Source organism: Manduca sexta, chromosome 27 (assembly GCF_014839805.1).
Source record: "Manduca sexta isolate Smith_Timp_Sample1 chromosome 27, JHU_Msex_v1.0, whole genome shotgun sequence".
Lineage (NCBI taxonomy): Eukaryota > Metazoa > Arthropoda > Insecta > Lepidoptera > Sphingidae > Manduca > Manduca sexta.
In genome coordinates this window covers 7888499-7908965 of record NC_051141.1, presented here as the reverse complement: position 1 = coordinate 7908965, position 20467 = coordinate 7888499, and the positions used below count along the sequence as shown (strand labels likewise).

The following is a 20467-nucleotide window of genomic DNA, read 5'->3' as shown; positions in this document are numbered from 1 at the left end:
GCCGGGAAAATCCTCAAAACAGCATTTTTCTATTTCCCATACAAACGTTTTCTAACTAATACGTAGAGTCAATTTGTAATTTATTACCGCTGCATAAAGTTCAAATTCGCGTGCGCGTTGGAGGATCTAATATCGCGTTCTGAAACTCAACAAAAGTGAAAGTGAATCGCGAACGCGACAAAATTGCATAGTCTCAAAATACATAGTACATAAATAGTGGTCCGCTTCGAGAAACTCAATTTTAGCTAACTTCAGTTGTTAATCTGTCCGATTATTTTTTTTAATAAGACTATATAGAAATCGAAAGATAAATCTTAAGTTTTGTCACAAATTAAATTATGAATCTTAAGTTAAATTTCTGAACGCAATCATAATATTTGACATTAGATTTGACAACCAACTAATATGTCAATCCATCCTGTCGCATTTCAGAGCACGGAAAAAGTATTATTACGATATTATATCTATCTTTGTGGTTACGTGCGCGAGAACTTTCTTTACTTTGGTGATCCTTTGTGATAGTGACATTCCAAGTAATGTGCCCTTTTTGTGATAGTGACACTTTACTGCTAAATGAGCGGGAAATTTTCTCACTTTGATTAATTACAATTTACGATGCCGAGGAGAAGACGACCTGACTTAGGTCGTCGTAGTCAATCAAATGTGCGAAGAGCTACCTCACGTGCTAACCGCACTGATGACCAGAGACAGACAAATCAAGAAAATAGTCGTATTGCTATGTCAGAATTGCGTTCTTTAGTGAGTGACAATGTAGGAGATAGGCTAAATTATTTATTCAATAAATGCTTTTTTTATTAAATACGGATTCGATTTGTTTGTTTTAAAATCATTTTATACAAAAGATTAAGTCTTTTATTTATCCATGAGGTAGTATGAAGTCTGCCGGGTCAGCTAGTATAATATAAAAACGCTAGTCTAAGTGCAAACTTGAATCTGAACAAAACATATTAGTGAAATAAGTAAAATTATTTGTTGTTCAAATGAATGAATAGATTGTAACAGTGACGTTTTGGTTGATATTTTAGTTCAGATTTTGACCAAATAGTTTAAAATATATATATTCGTCACTGTTTGAGTCTAATAAGTCACTACTATTCGAAATAAACATTTTAATATGAGCTGGGAAAAGTTAAATAACATAATATCATAGACTGAAATTACTTTAAAAAATAACGTGCTTTAGTAAAGTTAAATAGTTCACAAGATATGGCCAATCAAACTACGGATAGACTCAAACTTAGACACAAATAAACTGTTCGAAAACAACGTAAAACTACAGTTCGCTAAAAGTTTGTTCCACGATAATTTATTTCATTTGAAGGAACAGCCAGGTAACCCCTGTAGCAACTTTGGTCTGCTCGTGATAGGTTTTTAACAGAATTTAAGAAAACGGAGTAAAATCTAATTCGTCTGTAATTTCAAAAAAAGGAAAAGGTACTCGATCCATTGGGAATTTTTGTTACCTCGGATCTTCCTAATTTAATAACCGATTTTAAAATATTTTATTCCAAAGCTTTTTCAGATTGGTTCCACAGACTTTTCATCCAAATCGGTATAGGAATTTGTTTTTAAATCAAAGTAAATGGAATAAGTAAATATGTCGCCCATGTAAACGCAATTGCGCATTTGCTTATACTTTATTTCTTATTGTGTTACAAAAGCGCAGAAAGCTAACAATTAATCCGCTTACAAAACTACTAAAAATAAAGAAAACATATTTTAATTTGTATACGGGTTACTAATTTAAGCTAAGCTAAGCTAGCTTAGCTCGTATATAATTTTGCCCATGTATGAACAATGTTCAATTAGATAGTGATTCCAAAATTAGTAACCCGTATAATAATATCAGCCCTGCATTATATACTTGTCGACTGCTGAGCACGGGCCTCCTCTACTACTGAGAGCGATTAGGCCTTAGTCCACCACGCTGGCCTAGTGCGGATTGGTAGACTTCACACACCTTCGAAATTCCTATAGAGAACTTTTCAGATGTGCAGGTTTCCTCACGATGTTTTTCTTCACCGTTAAAGCGAACGATAAATTCACAAAGAATACACACATGATTTTTTAAGAAAAGTCAGAGGTGTGTGCCCTTGGGATTTGAACCTGCGGACATTCGTCTCGGCAGTCCGTTCCACACCCAACTAGGCTATCGCCGCTTAGTAACCCGTATATAATGTTAAATTATTTTATATCTCGTAGTCGATGACGTTTCACAAAATAAAAAACATCTTAGTGGTTTTTGGAGGTGGTTTGATTTTTTTGATCAGTGTTTCTTAAGAATTCTGAGCAAAAGAGATTTATAAGAATTCGGATGAGGCACTTAATTCCACTCTGTTCTTGAGGTGGTCCGTGAGACATCAAGATACCGTATCCGTTATTCTGCTATTGGCTAACGCTTTTAATCTTCATTTAATGATTACATATCGTTACATCATCCGTGAGTCCATTTTGGGTTCAAACAATTAGGGTTTTCGCTAAACCCACTCAATCATTGCTGATCATGTGGTTCAGCTATGACTTCGTTCAACCTCTTTTATATCCCTCGAAATAAAATAATTTTCCATTCATAAACGCTATTTCCGTACCAAATATTGTAAGTGTTGATTCTTAGGTTGCTTCGTATTTATGTTTCCTTTTTCATGGTCTCAACAAACGTACATGTTACGTGTACCAGTTTTATAGCAATATTGCATTGGTGATTAAATGGGGCTTTGTTGTGGACCTGACATGGTTGACCTGACTGCACTCTGCAACCTGCAACGACTATGTGCCGATTACTATTTTTTTTAGGTCACTGACCAATTTGCTTTCTGCTTTTGGAATATGTTTATATGCTATAATGATGGATGGAAAAGACGAGTTAATTATAATTAATTAATGTACCGTACACTTTTACAGTGTAGCGAAAGAGCATTAAGTACTCTTAATAATATTATTATAGTAATTGTTTACCACGTTTGCAAATATATTTCTTGATGTTTCATATTGGTAAATAAAGCATACAATTGTTAAGTGGTTATTGAGCTTTTGTTTATTGTTTTATATACTACACAACTGATCCAAATTGGTGTTAATATCGTAAATGTTTTATTAGATTGTAATAGAAGGGACAGCTTACTTTTCACTCTATAATGTAAGTTTTATCATATTGATTCATAAATGGATTGTGAGTGTAAAGTGTAAGTGATTTTGCATGTAGTTACCTATATTGCTATTGCTAAGGCCCTATTTAAAAATTTAATGCTACATTGGACCAGGTTTATTGATTTTTTGATAATATGTCTTTATCGCAATTCATTTATTCGAAAGTTCTTTCCTCACCGTGTAAAGACTGAAGATTTCCTGAACTGATCCAAATTGGTGTTAATATCGTAAATGTTTTATTAGATTGTAATAGAAGGGACAGCTTACTTTTCACTCTATAATGTAAGTTTTATCATATTGATTCATAAATGGATTGTGAGTGTAAAGTGTAAGCGATTTTGCATGTAGTTACCTATATTGCTATTGCTAAGGCCCTATTTAAAAATTTAATGCTACATTGGACCAGGTTTATTGATTTTTTGATAATATGTCTTTATCGCAATTCATTTATTCGAAAGTTCTTTCCTCACCGTGTAAAGACTGAAGATTTCCTTATCCTCCACCCGGGTGAGACAAAAGATTTACCAAAAAGTTAAATATCATATTATTAATGGCCATTAAGCATTCTAACCGTCGTCAAAATTAATAGAATCCTTCTAAAAAACGTCCGTACAGAGTGACAAAACTATAAGTTTTAGTGTAATACATTACAAATAATAAATGTATTCATATTTAGAAAAATATTCTACAAACAGTGACTCAAATATTATGTCACTTAATTTGGTAGACTTTCCGCCTTAATTTATGTGGTTTCGGCGTTACATTTTCCTATTAGCGCTTCAGCAAATAAAGTACTTGATCTTGTTTCAATAAAATGACGTTACCTATTGTGATATCTTTATGGTATGAAAGAAAATTGAAATCCATCGTATGCTTATACAAAAAAAAATATAGAAATGATTAACAAGCAACGATGTGAGGGTTAGTCTCGTTTTTACAATAGTTTCTCGAACCCTGTGTGATCAAGAGCAGTAGATGCATTGTTTGGAAAGGTGGAACAGAAAAGAATGCTATTTGTACCCATTCGTTACAGTTTGCACGATACAAACGGATTCTGACACAATCCGTACCTATTCAGCCTCTTATCGAGTCGAGAACTGTGGTGGTATTCTATTATCCGTTTGTCGTGCGTCATTTTAATTTTTGAATAGAACGTTTTTATTTATCTATCTCTTGTTTGAAGGCGTAAATGTTACGTGAACAAATAAATTGTTTAGCATGAAGTATATTTTTTTGTGAATAAATAATAATATGTTTATTAAGAGCTCTAAATATAAATGCATTTTTAAGGTAGTTGGTACGGTAATGGGGTTTAAAGTACCTAACCAGTGTGGCCAAGCTGTTATAAAAAAAATATACTATTATTTGTACTTACCTGCATTGAAAAACGAATCTAACTAATTCATTCAATTATAAAAATAAAGATACCGTGCGTAAATAAATAATCACACAATAATATAGGAAATCAATGTCATAATATACTTATTTCGACCTTCAATGATATATACAGGATACCTCAGACAATAGTGTCAAGCAATAATTCGATCTAGAATCCCCTCGGCCCATTGTAATTGCATGTAAAAGAGTTGAACCCACTTTTACAACCCTTAAACCACGAGAACTAATCCTGCAACATTAATTGAACTTTGGTTAGTTAACAAACTAATTAACCTTAGGAATAATGAGACGTCACAAAAAATAATTGTAATCTGATGGCAAATTTTAAGAATTTTCCACCTCGCTGTGTTTTGAGGCTGATTTTAGCCAAAATAGGCCCTATAAAAGGACTATGTGTTTTTTTTTAATGAATATATAAGTTGAGAGTCTGGAGAAGTTTTTGATCTACCTTAGAACCAAGAGGTCACCTGTTTAGATCTTTAATTTAAAGAAGAAAATTTAAGTCATAATTCATAGAACATAAGTTTTTCACTTTACATCAACATTTTCATAATTTTCATTAAAGCTACAAAGTTGATTGTCTTTAGCAAAAAAGTACAACTAATGAAAATATAGTTGCAAAAAAACAATCTCGAATAGGTCTTCTACTTGTTTAAAAAGAAAACATTTAATTGTTCAACTCGAAAATTCTCAAAAAATCAGAAAAATATTCATAACTCGAAAACTATGAATAATCGCGGAACATACATGGGGGTGATTCGAATTCCTCAAGGAGTGCTCTATCTCTGGACCTCCGCTTGTCACTAGTTTCTAGAACACCCTGTATATTACATAAAGCCAAAATATTTCCCTTCATAATTCGGAAATATAAAAGCCAATGTTTGAAAGTCATATTATTGCAACAGATGGTACGATGCATTAAAAAATACCTTCTACAAAATAGAGGCATGAGCAATGCCTCTTGGCAGTAATCATAATTATACCTGCCGGCTTGCTTAATTGTTTCTTCGAGCATTGCTCAAGTGGCCTGCCTTTCGAAAGAAGTTGGAGAATACGTAAGCTAGTAGATGTGTTTTTATAAATATATATACATAAGTATAATATAAAATTAGGCAGATGGTAAAATTTGAAATTTTATTCTCGTGCATAAATAAATTCTTTCCCCCTTATTCATAAACGTTTTTTATCTAAGGACGAAGTAAAGCTGTGATAACAAGCCTGTTTCTCAGTGCCCAACGGTACTGAGAAATAGACATAGGGCCATTGTGATTGGTTATTATTGTTGTATTTCATATTTATTTGGTTATTATTGTTGTATTATTAGCCAATCACAACGGCCCTACGTCTACGCACTGCGAAGACTGCCATGCCGTCAGTACTGAGAAACAGACTTGTTATCACAGCCTTACTCGGTCATTAGATAAAAAACGTCTATGAATAAGGGGGTTAGTTTTTAAAAATATACAGCTTATTAGCTAAATTCGGAATTTGTATGAATTACGAAACCAGGGGTTTTGATGCGTTCAATTAAATTTATTATTTGTATACATTTCATTAGTAAAATTGTCCGACATTTTAGAGATAGGGAAGAGTAGGGCAATTGGTACCACGTAAGATAAAGTTTAAAAAATACCACTTTAGATTACAATAATTTACTTTTTTAGAAACTTATCAGTTCTTGAGTTCTATTTCTTTCAATACTTACAAACAAAAATCAAAATTTATACATGTAGTTAGTTAAAATCTCGTTGTACGATATTGTAACTTACGCTCCCATTACACCGCACATCAGGTAATGAGAGCCAAAAATCTTCCATATGTTTAATGAGAGCCATCACAAAATAATAAATAAAATTAAACAAGAGTTATTATTTTAATCCCCTAACAGGAACCTAAACAAAATAAAAAAGGTTGTGGAGAATCTCTTCGTTGCACATTTTGCATTTTCTTATTATCTTAACTCATTCGGGTAAAGGAAACGTGAGTAGCCCCCATTACTCGATTGATAACCAAATAATAATGATGAAGCGAATCTAAAAGAACATTGTGAACATGTTCACTACAACAATAACAGTTACGTACTTATTTTGGTTTCGGGATGTGTCAGTTTGATATAACCATCAAGTGGAGACCTGTAGCATTTTGCCGTCATGTACCATATAGTAACGCTCCTGATTTCACGACATGCCTAATTATCGATATCATGAATGCTTCGAAACTATTGTAAATAAGTTATTGCGTACAATAAAATATACGTTATACGAGTAAAACATTTGTTTTATGGTATTGCGTTGGATAAGTGATGACATTAAAGTGGCTTTAAAAGGGCTTGCGTGCCTCCTACCTCGGTATATACATATATACCTAGCTGTTACGTCCGTAAATCCGTCCCCGGGGAACGCGTTCCATGACGAGTTCACGATCGTCATGACGAACTAATTGTTGTTAATTTGAATTTATAATTTGTACACGCTATATTCAGATATAAGGCTGCTATTCTATAAATATATTTATAAACATATATATTATATATGTTAGTAATATACTAAAAAAAAATATCTGCAGTAGTCGGGTAATGAACCAAAAAAGGCCACAAATAGGAAGTGATTGAGTCAACAGGATGTAGTCCAACACATACTGAGAAAATCTCTAGCAAACATAAAAATTGTCCAAATCAGTTGCTTTCATTAAGGTTTCTTTTTTTAAAAATTACAACTAATTTCCGTAAGTTTTAAGAAAGTATTTTACACTTTTAAGCGCGTAATAAACAATATTATGCCACTTTTGTTCTAAGTACAATATATCTGACTAAAGCATTCTTCAAAAGAACTTTGAAAGAAGATATTTTAAATTTATCTCATACTTTATTCATACCTGGTTTGAAAAGAAAATTTTCTCTGTATTAAAAAACTAATTAAAATAGAGACTTAAGTACTTTAGAATGTTAATTCTTTGTATCAGTTTATTAAGTTATCACTTAAGGGGTTATAAAAATATGTCCTAAAGCTGTTTCATAATATCAGTAAAAGTAATAATTTTGTACACAATTTAATTGTTAAAATTTGTGACTTTGGAATGTGTATGAAAACATTAGTTCTTTAACCTTGCAATCAACTGATGAATGTTAACAATTTTCTTTGTAAGTATAGAATGTGTAACGTCAATTTACCAGTTGATTTTAAGGTCGCAGATTGTAGATTCTTAATATGATAGTGTTAAAAATTTCGAAGTAGGCTTTACCTGGGTATCTTATCGTAACTATCCCAGCCGGTTAGGCAATTGTAAGAACTGTATCTACTAACGGCTGCCATACTGTCTTCGTTTTCAGTTGTTGATTACATTTTAGTTGCAATGACAAGCGAAACACTCATTTTACCATCCGCCGCTGTGCACCGGAAATATGGTTGAGATCTAGGTGAATATGTCTTGATATGGTACGCTCGCTTTTTCGTGCCTTTAATAGTATATTTACTTATTAATTTCCACCATCAACAATTGGATACAATAATATTATAATAAAAATGAAGACACAGTTAATAATCCTAAAAGGAACATAGCTAATTAATCAAACAAATATTGCGTAATTATGTGTTGTAAATACCCTCATTGTTATACTTTTGTAATGGTTTGATAATGTGTCGACCATTTTAAAGGGAGTCTAGAAAGGCTAAATTTATTCTCGGTACTCGTCCGACCTACATTTCACTTAATTATGCATATAGCGGTTATTTATTTATGGTATTTAAATTAGGCAACGGGCGGAAGTTGTGACAAACGCCAAATTCTGGCGAATACATTCATAGTTAAAGGTGCGATAACCGCGTGCTTGATTTAGAGAACTATAACGTCACTTAAACACATAAATACTTGTTACATTCTGTTCGATTGTGAAAAAAAGATTATTTCTTCATAGTAACATTACAATAAAGTTGACATTCCGCGCTCTACAATATTTCTCACTACAGCTATTAAATCTTGAATTAGGATGGTTTATTAGTAAATTGTTTTCATTATCAACTCTATAGGTTTTTGTTGACGTATGAGATAATCGCATGTTTGTTCATCGAGTTAATTTACCCGTATTCAATTATATACTAATTTTCTTAAAAGCTTTTATGAAAATTAATGCGATTTATGACGCTATTAATTATCAAATAAAATCATAAGTTTTTTTGTTGTTTGATGGAAATAGAACACTTTGTCTTAAACCGCCCATCTCTGTTTAAACTATTCAAACTTAGCTATGGCGGTGAAAAATACGTCAATTAACATCATTATACTACATGAAGATAATTTTAAGGGTAGATATTGTATCAACTTTTTATAAATTGTATGTATGTTTATGTCTCTGTAGTATCATATTACAATACCAAACGACGACAGAAGCGATGATACAACTATAAACACAAGTGGTAAGTTACGAGATCCCTTTGTCTACTCATCAAACAACACTATTAACACTAATTAATAAATTATCGAGGTGTAAACTTGGCCATAAGGGCATCATATCATTGAACAGGTGTTTTCACAAAACAAAGACGGCGTTAACCCAAAGCTAGGTTTAAAAAAATAGCACGTTCTTATGCGAAATGGTAAAATGATAACAACATCGAAGTTGCTTTATGTTCGCTATTATTGTATAGAGTTTGTGTATATATTCGCGAGGGAGCGACGAAGCGGGCGTCGCTCGGAGGCACGGCTCTCGACTGGCTATGCGGCGGTGTATATCGAAGCTCTGTGGTGTGCCCGCCCCACGCCTCGCTACTGACCACTGTGCTTCCAACGAACCTATTTCCTAATAACATTAAGGCCCTAGTGATACCCTTGTTTTTCTTTTATTTCTATATCCTTGTTTGCTATGCCGACGCAGTTTTTTTTACATCCTTATCAATTAGATTCGTAATATTAATTTGCGTAATACCAGGTGGTGAATTGTGGCCGTATGCACCATTAGATCTTGGTATCTGTTATCAATTGGACTATAGTTAAAGTTATTCCTTATCCATAAAACAAATTGTGCTCTTTGAAAACGAGGGTGTATACGTATGCAATATATGTATATATATATTATAAATTATTGCCCTTAATGTAAATACGATATATGAAAAAGAAAGGCTAATAAATATTGATCAAATTGCGATCTTCAAGCAACATTGTTTACGTTACAGGTTTCCACTGCAGTTTTCCTGAATAACCTACAAATGTTATCGTTTATTCGATTTTTTTTGTTTCGCGGAAGAAGTGTAGTATTTGCGTTCAGCCTTCAGGGGGGCGACTGAGTGGTAATGGTAGGTTCTTGGACTTTACGATCCGGCGTTGAGCCCACCGGATAAGTGGAAAACGCCGGGCGACAGTCCGAATCCCTAAGACTATATGCCATCGTACGTGGGTGCTTCTTCAAAAAATGTAATTTTTATCAGTTTTATACAGTTTTAAGAAAAAAAACAAATAATAAGGTTTTGGCTTTCTCAACTGATATTTGTAAAATATTAGCAATTGAAAATAAATTATATCGAGGATAATCATAGCAGTTACTCAGAATGATTATCTCCAAGTTTGTAATGACGTTCTGTCATTACAATGACGATTTAGATTTTTTCTTATTTTATTTATTTGAGGATTGCCGACAAAGTTTACTATAATACTAATATAATAATAAATTCTAAAAATAAAACCAATTGTAACTCAAACTAAAGGCAACCATAACATGCGTAATATTCAAATAAAAGTAATTTTAATGTAATAATACAATTTTTATTCAAGAGTTATTATAAGAATTAACAACATTGCTCAATGAAATAAAAAATTAATAATTATCTCGAAATTTAAAATATAAATATCGTATTTTGGTACAAAGTAGACGTGAATCAATAATCAGGTCTCAAGTGACAGAAAGTCACCAGCCTTTCTAGAATGTGACATGAAACACGACTCGAATGCCAATGTTGTTTGATTGTGGTTGGTCAAGAGATCAATGTCCAACTCGCTTTTTGCTCTCTCTGCCAATCACTGTTTTCTTCTTTGCCGAAATCTTTTAGATTTCTACTTCTATCTTCTACGTTGCTCGCGTTAAGTTCCTGATGTTTTTCCAGCAAAACAAGTGCCTTTTTAACCGATTTAAAAAAAGAAGAAAGTTCTTAATTCGTATTCTTTTTTTATATTTATTACCTCAGAACTTTTAACTGATTTTTCTGAGAACTGAGAACTTTTCGATGATTCTTATTTTATTTAAAAGCTGGTAATTTCCGTGTGGTCCCATATAAATTTCATTGTTGTTGGACCCTTTACTTCGAATATACAATAAAAATCTTAAAATGTTGTAAAGAATCACGTGACTAATAATGACGAATACGAGTCTAAGCTTGTCAAATACGTTTAGTTTAAAAATAAGAGGCCCACTTTTTTACTAATATTGCTACAAATCTACCGGTCTATGTAGGGGACATAACTGAAAAATAATAATATTCCACATTAAAGAGATATTACTTAAAATACGAATGATGTTTTTGGTGACAATTTTTGGACAACACTTTATTACATTTACGTGAGCAATGCAGCACTATGTGTTTTCAGTTTGAATGACTGACGGCTGCTAAGCTGGGGTACGCGGTGCATATAGTATACTCATAGATATCATAAACTCGATATAACATTAAATATTATTATTATTGCAAACACTTAAGAGACAAATGACGAATTTTCGTGACAATTCTTAAATCAAATATCAGAGTTATAAGTTTATTGAACATTACCGTAATATGTTTTATTACATAAAGTTTTACATGTGTTTATTATGTCAGTAGTCGTTAATATATTTTTCTACGTAATTTTACTGTTAATGAAATTAAAACTACAGTACAACTACAGTAATTATTATTATTATGTTATCCACACTAGTAGATCTTGCGAAAAGCTTTTATCTCTACATAGTATAGCATATAAATTTATCAAATTTAAAAGTATTTTTTTAGAGTATTTAAATACAAAACATGCTTTTTAAATATTTTTTATCTCATATTTTTTCTCAGCAAATTCTTTAAAACCAGTACGCCATCTTGAGCAGCCTGCTTGTTATATTGGATTTAGATTAAAGTTATTTATTTTTTGTATTCTTCTCAGAAAATATTTTCACCTGATACCCATATAATAGGTGTCCACAAAAAATAACTCGTCGATCATCTTGGGCCGTCCGAATGACTGACTATTATATATATAAATATTGTTTTGACCACATATCATCTAGTTTCATGAAATATAAAATCCTATCCTTTGAAAATTGCATAACTACTTTAGAATGCAAAACTAATCTGAAACTAATTCCAAATTCATTGATGTTTTCAGTATTGATTATACAATGCTATGAATAAAAGGGTTACCCACACGTTCGCAAACGTTACGTTACTTTCACATTATGTGGAGCAAACAACTATAACGCCACGTTATATATTTTCAACACTATTCTTACAACTAAGTAGTTGCGCAGAAGTTGAAATATTACGTTGGCTACCATAATTGCCTATCTTAAAATACCATCCCAAATTGTAAAATTACGATAATATACAGTTATGGAATAGTAAATGGAGTACTTACTGTATGAAAGAAAAAGTTTTTGCTCTCTGTGTCTCTCGTCATTATTATTATTTTCTCTCTTTGGCAAGGCACGTTTTCGTTATTTAAATTCTGTTTTTTATCAAATTGACAATCTATTTCTATCTCCCTTACGATAGCATGCTACTACTAACTACAAGCGGCCGCTCAGACCGATGTCAGGTTCCTCGTGTAACGGTTCACTTAGAATAGATAAAATAGTTATCAGCATTCACTAATAAGTAGTCAATTATCTAAAATCTAAATCCATTGTATAAACACATCTATATGTTACAAGGCTATACTTCAATAAAAAATTTTGTAAGGGATCTTGGAGTTCTATTTGACCAGAAACTTACATTTCGTGATCATTACGTACATGTAATGAGCAAAGGATACTACTAATCATTTGGATTCATAATTAGGAGTCAAGGGTTTAAAAACACCGAAAAGCTTTCTTACATTATATTTAGTATAGTAGTAAGCTATAATATGCCGTTGTTATTTGGTCACCGTCTTATATTGTCCATTCTGAAAATATTGAAAGAATCGAAAAGTAGTGTCAAAATTCTGAGCTACAAAAGTGGTTTTGGTCGGGAACACCTTAATTACAATGACAGGTTAATAAATTCGTGGTAACCCCACTCGAAATACGTCGCAAGCTACAAGATCTATTGCAGTTATATAAAATACTCCATAACAAATTTGGTTAATCATACTTATTAGACTTAGTAAATTTAAACACCAAGTATATTCTGCGTATGATATGAGGAAAGTTTTACTTACAGGTTTGAAAAAATAACACATCTTAGTATAATACTCTAATACCAGAATGTGCCGCCTATATAATGAACTATTTATAAAACATTTGGCACTTGTATTCGCACTTGAAGGTATAGTACTTTCCGACACTCGGTAAAATACATAATATTATTATCCACAACACTTAAGTCAGATAGAAATGCGACATCGCCGGCCTTACCTTAGATAGTATATTATAATTATTCAGTAACTAAGTATCAACGATGTGTCAACATATGACAGCAATCTAGAATAAGCCCTAATATATGTACATGTATCTTAGAATATATTGATTGTAATCTGTTTTGTTGCCCAAATAAATAAATAAATAAGCAAACCATGAATTCAGACATAATCCAGGCTGCAGAAATTGTACAAGAAAGTATAGGTAATAGTTAATCAGGGCAACATTGTTGCAGGCTTTTGTCGATAAAGCTTTCGACGTCGGTCTTTTCTCGGACTATTTATTGTTAGAATATGCGTTTTGAATAAAATTTCGCTAACAAAATTCGGCATACTTCGGTGTCTACAAAGAAGTGGTGATTATGTTGTAAGAGCTACTGATCCTGTAGAGCCTCTTATTTGTAAAGAATTTTAGGGGGACGTTGACGTATAATAGAATGTACTTGGGGTCTCTCACATGACAAATTAATGCTTTGTACATGTATTTTTTCTTTGGTAGGGCGTAAGCGAAGTTTTGATTTTAATGCAATCGATATATCTTGTAATGTTTGGCTTGAGCGATATTATTTTCCTTATACAAATTAAAAGCCAAATACTTGAAATCACAAAATTAATAAAAACCATAAACTATCACATTCGACAGGTGTACTTCAGCTTATTAGCAAAAAAATAATTAAGGAGGAAAATTGAATTAATATCGATTACTAAACGTTTTTTGTTTTAAATATATAAAAATTATAAATAATAACACACGCTGTGAAAATTCATATCGGCTCTAGTGAGTAAGTAAAGTAAAGAAAAAATTTATAGGCCATAAAATTACGCCAAGTTACGTCGTCTGATTGCATGTTTTATTATTCTCACAATTTTGACTAATTTCACCACATCGTGGCAAGGAAAAATAGAGTAAGAAATGTCTAACCACCTTTAATTTGCTTTTATCAATTAGAGGTAATTGACAGGTCCTATTATTTTGTTTAAAAGTATTATTTAAAAAAACATTCACTGTAAGCGTTTAGTTTTTACTTTTTCTGAATATGAATAATAAACGATAAAATGGTCTGCTTTGGATAAACAACGTAAAACAAAATTTACTGTTTATCTGTTCGTTAGATTGTCTACTTGCTTAAATGTCCGTTTCCGTAACTTGCCAAAATCAATTATTGGAGTGTAAAACTAATGGCTAAAAAGTAGGGGACAGATGGATTTGCGGGGATCTAGACGGGTCACACGCCTGGCGCGTATTCTGTATGATGGGGAGATGTATCAGGAGAATTTATAACAGGCTGAGATTGTTGTTGTAAACGAAATTGTGGGCACAGCCCGCAGTTACATACCTATTATATAAAGAAATATTATATTTTATGTAGAGTCCTGTGTCTTTTAACTATATCACGTTCTTATTTTTTCAAGTTTATTTCTATTAAGGTAGCCTATTTTTATGAGAATAATTATTTTAATGATATCATAAAAATATTTGATGGTAATTCTTCCTGTTAAATATCGATTCACATCGCCGCGAAGAAAGCTTAATTGTACTTTTGATTTTAAAATTAAAATTAAACAAAGATTCTTGAACAGTTTCGTTACCTTAAAGATTTTACGTATGATGATGTACTTTTTCCAGCCACTGGTCATATTATTAACTACATATATACGTACTACAGTAAATCGGAATGGCTAATGTTAAAAACACCACGTTTGTTTGAAATTGGAGCCCTAAACATTCTCGTCTTTCTGAACTAACTTTTGGTTTTTAGGTACATGTCTGTTCGTATGATAATTATTATGCGGTTTGTTCAATATTGCTGATTTTTTTATCATAATTTTATTGTTAATCAGCACATAACTTACAAAGGTCGTACGTCCGAATTCAATTTATCATTCAATTATAGCAACTTACAGAATGGAAACTTTTGGGTCTAAACTATTCCCACGTATATTTATACAATTCACAACATTTTTTAATATCTTGTGTCTTAAAAGTTTTATTACCGTTGTGGTTACTTTACAACCGTACTCTGTAGTAATGATAGTAAACATTGATTTATATGTGACCGAACGCCGATCCATCGCCCCTGTATTGGAAAATAGTTTTGATGTGATTTATGCAAGCGGGTGTGACATTGAAATATAATGCAATAGCGATGTCGCTATGAATATACCTGAAATGTAACACCCGACGTCAACTCCGACATAGTACACGTCGGACTAGGATAATTGAGGATCCATCAGTGGACGTTGATTAATGAATTGGATATTGTCATGACATCGGAGCTTTCACAGACAAGCGAGGCGCACATTGGATGTTGTGCACCCGTATGTAGTGAATACCAACCACTGTATTTGACATTTAGAACATCTACGCTTCGTCAATGAAATATTCCTAAACCCAATTATTATAATATTTCAATCTATTTTTAAGTGCGCGTTTCTTCTTTATGTAAATAATATCGACATATGCTTAGACATATTACTTTAATACTGGGAGTCAAAAAAACATTTAATCCAGTCAAATTAACATTTAAGTTAGGAAAAATTCACATAGAGCTGAAAATGGGTATAAACGTAAATATCTCATTACCAATAAAATGTCAAAGTCCCCATCGATCCTATATGTGCAAAAAAATTTATTCAAGGTCAAATGTAAAAAAATCCGGTGTTTCCCCTTTTTCTCTGAACCGGAGGTATTTTCGTAAAAATAGGTCAGACAGAAATTGTAGGTCATACAATTCTCGAGAATAATTGTTCTTTTTTTCGTACGAATCACCGTTCTCGAGATATCGCGATTTTAAAGGTTCAAAAACTTATATTCTTCATTAATATGCCAATATCCAAAACCATTATTTGAAGCCAATGACCTTACGTTGCCGCCTTAGCCATGTAAGACGGCGGTAGGTAGAGGCATGTGAGTGGCGTCACGGGAAATGGAAACGTATAGATCCCACTTTATAAAATCCCAAAGGCCCAGTGGAAAGGACGTCTAGAGCACCCCAGTTATTTCGCGACGCTACTAAAAGCTTCGATATGTGTTGAATAGATGACATCGAAGGCGCCATGCACCATAATCTTTAGGCTTGGACACATAGATAGTTTGTCCGGGTTAAGTTTATTCCCGTTCTAACCTCAGTTCGTAACAATATTTTGTCCACCTGTAAAGGTGACGGGCGTGATTCTGGATGAAAATCCGGAGAGTTTGTTAAGACATTAAATCGAGACAACAGTGGTAAAATTCATTGCACAAGGCATCTACTCCCGTGGCAAGTGCTGTTGGTTTTGTACACGTGTCCCGCTTCCTGCGACGGAAAATGCTCGGACACCGTGAGGTGAATGTGGATACAAATAGTGGGACGATCTAATCCGTTGCATCTGGCATACCTCACGCCTAACTAAATGGATTGCCACGTTAAACACACCTATTACTTTTGTTGTTTAATTTTTTATACAAGAGCTTATTTATAAATTCGCACGGCTCTACCCAATTCATATCCCCTTGTGTTTTATGTTTATGTCTAATAATATTTTATTCTGATGACACATTACGGCCATTTTTCCATTTCACACAAAATTGTGTGTATTTGATGCTGATTACAAACAATTTGGAGCATTGGTTGCTTCGTAGCTGACTTTCTAAATCTAAAAACCTTTTTTGGATGTTGTTACCGTTGATAGAAAATTATACATAATATGGAAATATAAATTTTCCATGATCCTTAAATCGTTCGTCCTGAATCATATATTTGGTTTCGTGAGACATAATATGTCTAAAACTATCAGCCTAATTAACCGAACATGAGAGGTAATAGAACATATAATAATAATTTATTTTAAAGTAAAGTATATTGGGTTTTGCAAAAAATTATTAAAATAAACCGTGGTCGTGGAACCTTAAAGAATAATATTAAAAACTCTTAAAAAGCACCGCTTGTGTACAATACTTGTCGGAGTTCGCTCATTCAGTCAGACGATAGATTTTATTAAATATCGGGCTATGAAAGGATTTTTAAAATTCATCTCCAATGACGTAAAATAGAAGACGGCTTTGTAATTGAAAATTAAGGTGGTGTTGCTGCTGTTTATGTCCAGCTATGAATGACGCTTAAGCGCGGCATAACGCGTGATCTCGACTTTCGGTAGCATAATAAAATATCCATGTTTACTTTCATTTTTGTTTCCGTGAACGCCATGTATGTTAAGGAATTATTAAAAGTAATTTTATTCGCTTCATATCAGGTAACAATCATTTATTCTAATTTAATTCGTTATAACAAGGTCAGTTTGAAGTGATTCGATTTATTTAATAAAATTTTGTGGCAACTTTGTTACATCCATACTTAAAAAATATTTATTTGCGAAAACAAAGTGTGCTGCTAGTTACCTATAGACCTAGACCTACATATCGATTGCTGTTTTAATCAATTGTACGTATGACGTAGCTCAAATAAAAATCCAACTGTTGTCCAAGGCTGCATGTGTAATTCCTGTGTTCATGACGTCATCATAGAGGGTTAGTTGTTAAATAAATCTTAAAGATATTTATTTAACAGGTTACTTTCTAAACATTATTTCACTTTAATTGTATTTCTTTTTAATTATAATTATAATTATCGAGTACATACAGCTTAGGGATATTTATACAAATGTTTTTTTTTTATCAAATCTCTTTGTGATTGTACAAATATTCAAGCATCATATTGAAGCGCATTACGGCAATCAAATTGGCGTCACTGAAAGCTGTCCCCATTTGACATCACCGAATAGATGCTAATTATGCAAAGTGCTGTCGTGGAATTAATAAGAAAGCGTGAGTCTCTCGGCATAGGAACTTTGGTACATTTCTAGGTTAGTCGTGTCATTCGTTAGAGTGTAACACCCATATATAGCAAATCTCACTCATTCATTCATTACTAATTAACTATTCAGACCCATATACGGGGAACAATTTCGAAGTAGCACGAAATGTTATCGATTCAATCTAGTTATGATTCACGAGTATCATGAAAACAAATATAACAGTTTGAAAACTCTGCGACTCAGTTTTCGGTATTTGTAAATCAATTGAAATTCATTTTAAATTAATATAATGTTTTATTTATAAAAGTATGTACATAATAAAAATGAAACTCGTGGAATTTGCCTGTAGCACTGGTTACATTTGTGAATGTGTTAAACACGTTCAGTCGCCACGTCGCTCGGTACAAACGAAATACTTAATGGCATTACAGAATTATAGACGACATCATATCCAACAGGTCTTTACCCTATTTATTAGAGCTGTCTATTGATGATGTTTTGAATCCTATGTTTATCTAAACATAGGATTTCACATCTTTAGCTTTAACATCTAAAGCATCTGCTTTAGAAGTTAAAGCTAAAGATGCCCTAGCATATGCATAAAGAGTTTTGAATTTTACAGAAGTTTTTGATATATAGATTTCCTAAACTGCCAATTACAACGGTGCTTAAACTTTGAAGCTGTAGTTCTAAAGCTAACAAAGCAAAGTCAAATACTATCCTGGTTGAAAGCAGAAAAAGGCTTATTTACAATAAAATATCTTGTATTTTTAGCCGAATAATGCGTAGGTGTGAGAAAATATTCATAAACTAAAATGCTGACTTCTAAAGGAACCCGGTGAAGTAAGTGTTGTAGCGCGAGTCAATGCAAAATGTATTCAAAAATATTCTTCATGCCTTGAGTTAGCTTCATACATACCCTTCGCTTTATACGTGATCAAAAAATATCTTCGGTTGTTTGTTAATTATAATATCTTCAAAATGTAGGGTTTTTATTAACCAAATCTTCAGCGCGCATCTTATGTATTAAAAATATGCGTATATTTCTAACCTAAATGGAAACAAAAACATGTTAGCTGCTGGGAAATTATAATAAGAATGAAATTAATATCTTTTCCCTTATAGAATGTAGGTAAACACTAAATATCGGATAAAGAAACTAAATAAAAGGGGTTTTAATGTCGGATTAAATAAACTTTAATTTCCATCAACCTGATTTGCACAGAGCTTTGGAATTCATTTCTGTTACGTGTCTATTCTAAAGTTCATTTAAAAATATTTGGGGGAGAACAATGTTCTGCAGTGGAATTGGACATCCTGCGAGTAGATGGTTTAATGTTTTTGCCACATTCTTCGACATTATCGCATAAGTTTTCATAAATTGTATAATTAAAACTATTACTTTTTTTGGCTAACGCAGCTTGATAAAGCTACCATAAGTGAGGATGCGCATGATTCACCTATTCTTCAATAGATAGATGCATCCTTATATATTCTGTGACTAGTGACTAATCTAAGTACCAAGAAATAACCTTTCACATACAATACACGTACTCAGTGCGACTAGCCTTAACATTATAATTCATGCTGAATTGATTCGGGCTATATAGTCACAAGCAAGCCGGGCCGTGCCGGATTAGCCTAGTCTAGGAAAGACCGCGCCCGGACTAGCTTGCAGTTATTGAATGCATGAAAGGCCTCTTTTAAAGATTGCGAATTATTTTTTTCTCGAGGTTTTGGTCTTGTAATAATATTGGTGCCAAGGAAAATGTATTTTTTAGACCATTTCTCAATCGTCATCAGATTAAAGTAATGTATTGGATAAAATGCAAAATCATTAAATGAATGCTCATTCTATTTGGACTAATTTTAAGCGAATGTTACCAAAATAATTCATCTCAGCCTTTTTGTATGCTACATATTTAAATAATCACTTTTAGTTTATTATTTTCTTAAAAATGAGATGTCTTTTGTCTGATGTACATAGTGTACATCATTACATTACATTTTTAAGACTAAGTTCATTTTTTTTAATTGCATGTTATTGATTCTTAAAATCTATTTAGTCAAAATATAATTTATTTCTTGGGTAACGTTTATGTGATGATTGAAAAATCTGCCCACAAAAGAATTAATAATATAGTGTTGTGTATTTTCTATCTTTTATTTTTAATATAACAATATGCTTTATAATAAACATGTCTATGCTGTAAGGTGTTGATCATTTTGTTTCTTTAATAAAGTTTTTTAGTTGGACATTTAATGTATTTTGGAGAAAGGAGAAATCTACCTCGGAATTCGTTAAGTTACAAATTTGAAATCACCTAGTTATATCATAAGTGACAAGGCTAAAGATTATTTGAGATTATTTTAAGATATGCTGTTCTTTGTTCTTTCTTTATAATTGGTGAATTTTTGGCAGGACTATTTTATACAGCTGTTTTGTAAAAGTCGTATCCCATACCACACAAGGGTATTTTTTCTCTTTCTAGATATTTATACCTTAATTAAAATAATGTATCTCATGTGATTTATT

At 32.4% G+C, this 20467-nt stretch overlaps 1 protein-coding gene across 5 annotated transcripts in view; it reads right to left on the bottom strand.

Moving 5' to 3' along the window:
- Positions 1-20467, bottom strand: part of LOC115441144 (potassium channel subfamily T member 2) — an 86639-nt gene that overhangs the window by 34187 nt on the left and 31985 nt on the right. Inside the window, exon 1 of one of the 5 annotated variants that reach the window (XM_037443929.1) lies at positions 7807-9300. The exons of the other annotated variants lie outside the window; for them this stretch is intronic. Within the exon in view, the coding sequence (XP_037299826.1) occupies positions 7807-7877 (71 nt within the window). The 5' untranslated portion in view covers positions 7878-9300. Of the gene's footprint in view, positions 1-7806; positions 9301-20467 lie in introns of those variants that run through there. 5 annotated transcript variants of the gene reach the window in all.